The sequence below is a fragment of the Littorina saxatilis genome, linkage group LG8 (assembly GCF_037325665.1).
Source record: "Littorina saxatilis isolate snail1 linkage group LG8, US_GU_Lsax_2.0, whole genome shotgun sequence".
Classification (NCBI taxonomy): Eukaryota; Metazoa; Mollusca; class Gastropoda; order Littorinimorpha; family Littorinidae; genus Littorina; species Littorina saxatilis.
Genome location: NC_090252.1, coordinates 56,667,301 through 56,670,411, shown reverse-complemented (window position 1 = coordinate 56,670,411; position 3,111 = coordinate 56,667,301). Strand labels below are relative to the sequence as shown.

The following is a 3,111-nucleotide window of genomic DNA, read 5'->3' as shown; positions in this document are numbered from 1 at the left end:
TCTCTTTCATTCTCAGCCAATAGATTTTTCAAATCACGGAAGAAAGTCTCTCCTGACTTTCAGTTGTTTCTTTCACAGCTGATATTTTATTACTATTATAAAATTTATATTACTCTCAATATCATTGCAATCATTACTCACTCTATCATTATTGTTACTATCATAATTATTGCTATCATTATTGTTACTGCCATTATTATTTTAGTTATTGAGACATTACATTGCGCTAAGAGATTTATAGAGCAAATCGAGATACTGAATTATTGAAAGAAGCGCGTTGCTCTGTAAATTTCTTATTGCTCTGTGATTGTCACTAATTCGGAGGTTGAAGGGGCTCAGACGCATGTATAGGCCTACGCCCTCAGGTATTGTTAGTTCTGAGCGCATTACCATTAGCCAATCAATGTTTCACTTCATTATCATTGCAATCAGTATCATTACTATGATTATTATTACTATAATTATAAATACTATCATTATCAATACTGTCGTTACTATCTTCTTCTTCTTCGTTCATGGGCTTAGACTCCCACGTTCACTCATGTTTTTAGCACCGTTTTTACCCCGCCATTCAGGCAGCATACGCCGATTTCGGGGGAGGCATGCTGGGTATGTTCGTGTTTCTATAACCCACCGAACTCTGACATGGATTACAGGATCTTTTTCGTGCGCACTTGGTCTTGTGCTTGCGTGTACACACGAAGGGGGTTAAGTCACTAGCTGGTCTGCACATAAGTTGACCTGGGAGATCGGAAAAATCTCCACTCTTAACCCACCAGGCGGCAGCGACCGGGATTCGAACTCACGACCTCCCGATTTGGAGACCGATGTCTTACCACCACGCCACTGCGCCCGTCGTTACTATACTTATTATTACTTTCATGATAATCCAGATGTCAGAGCGGGGGCTTAAATTGCTGCTGGCAGCAGTGGAGGCCCAGGTGATCTCCAACGTGGTCACGAACGTCAGACGGCAAAGGGAGGACCACGCCACGGGACTCTACAGGCTGGAGGTTCTGCGCAACGCCGTGTCCGACAACTGTCCAGCAGCCACGGAGCTCCGTCGTCTGATGCGCTCAAGGGACCCCCTCCTCCGCTCGCCGCGTATGGACCTCGAGAAGCTAATCGTCACGCCGTGTGCAATTCCTATCATGCTGTGAATGCACCAAGGAAGTGGTTGTCATGGGGATATGTCGTCTGCTGCGTATGAAAGTGGTCCTTATTTGAGCCCGAAGTCGACTTCGCGAAGTCTTGTGTAAATCTAAAACTCAGTACTAAAGCTCCGTGCTGCCAGCTTTAACTTCGCGTAGTCGTCTTCGCCTAGTTAATTTGAGGCTTGAGGGACTCTTTCCTCCGCTCGCAGCGTGTCGACCCCGGTGGAGGGTAAGTGACTCCTTGACATAGGTATCAGTATCTGAATGCCGCGCTACGTTACTCTGTGTGCCAAACACATCATGTTCTGAATGCACGTGTGTCAGCATGTTGCTTGTATATTGTACTCGACCGTCTCTGACTTCGTGTGATCCTGTGAGTCTGTTCCTGTCGTCTTCTGAAGGCACCAGTGTAGCCATGTGGCAGGCATGTTGTACTCAAGGGTCTCTGACTTCGTGTAACCTTGTAAATCTATTCCTCTCGTCTTCTGAAGGCACTAATGTAGCCATGTGGCAGGCATGTTGTATTCAAGGGTCTCTGACTTCGTGTAACCTTGTAAATCTATTCCTCTCGTCTTCTGAAGGCACCAGTGTAGCCGTGTGGCAGGCGTGTTGTACTCAAGGGTCTCTGACTTCGTGTAACCTTGTAAATCTATTCCTCTCGTCTTCTGAAGGCACTAGTGTAGCCGTGTGGCAGGCATGTTGTACTCAAGGGTCTCTGACTTCGTGTAACCTTGTAAATCTATTCCTCTCGTCTTCTGAAGGCACCAGTGTAGCCGTGTGGCAGGCGTGTTGTACTCAAGGGTCTCTGACTTCGTGTAACCTTGTAAATCTATTCCTCTCGTCTTCTGAAGGCACCAGTGTAGCCGTGTGGCAGGCGTGTTGTACTCAAGGGTCTCTGACTTCGTGTAACCTTGTAAATCTATTCCTCTCGTCTTCTGAAGGCATCATTGTAACCAAATGTGGTTGCTGTGTAGATTTGGTACCCAAGGTTTCCTGACTTTGTGTGACTGACCTTGTAACTATCTTTATGTCGTCTTCTGGAGGCAGCAGTGTCGCCATCTGTCTTAGATATTTTAGCCAAGGTTTTTAGACTTAAATTTGTTCCGATTTCTTGAGATTTTCAAGGTCAACGGATTGTGGAATTTCAGATTTTTTAGGATTTTTTATATTTTTTAAATTTTTTTATTGCGTGTTTCTGAGCGTGCCTTTTAAGACGTTGTTTTGTCTGCATAGTATTGTTCAGGTTTTAATTCAGTTGTCAATACCAAACGATTTTGTGGTATTTCATTTTTACATTTAGTCAAGTTTTGACTAAATGTTTTAACGTAGAGGGGGGAATCGAGACGAGGGTCGTGGTGTATGTGCGTGTGTGTGTGTGTGTGTCTGTCTGTGTGTGTGTGTGTAGAGCGATTCAGACTAAACTACTGGACCGATCTTTATGAAATTTGACATGAGAGTTCCTGGGTATGAAATCCCCGAACGTTTTTTTCATTTTTTTGATAAATGTCTTTGATGACGTCATATCCGGCTTTTCGTGAAAGTTGAGGCGGCACTGTCACGCCCTCATTTTTCAACCAAATTGGTTGAAATTTTGGTCGGGTAATGTTCGATAAAGCCCGGATTTCGGTATTGCATTTCAGCGTGGTGGCTTAAAAATTAATTAATGACTTTGGTCATTAAAAATCGGAAAATTGTAAAAAAAATATGTTTTTTATAAAACGATCCAAATTTACGTTTATCTTATTCTCCATCATTTGCTGATTCCAAAAACATATAAATATGTTATATTCGGATTAAAAACAAGCTCTGAAAATTAAATATATAAAAATTATTATCAAAATTAAATTTTCCAAATCAATTTAAAAACACTTTCATCTTATTCCTTGTCGGTTCCTGATTCCAAAAACATATAGATATGATATGTTTGGATTAAAAACACGCCCAGAAAGTTAAAACG

The 3,111-nt window shown here is 42.5% G+C and overlaps 1 protein-coding gene across 1 annotated transcript in view; it reads left to right on the top strand.

Annotated features, from left to right (window-relative positions):
* LOC138973904 (leucine-rich repeat-containing protein 71-like) overlaps positions 1-2,571 on the top strand; it is a gene marked incomplete at its 5' end in the record, with an annotated part of 37,553 nt that extends 34,982 nt beyond the window's left edge. Inside the window, 1 exon segment of the mRNA XM_070346609.1 lies at positions 894-2,571. Coding sequence (XP_070202710.1) covers positions 894-1,160 — 267 coding nt within the window.
* Positions 2,572-3,111: the final 540 nt, after the last annotated feature.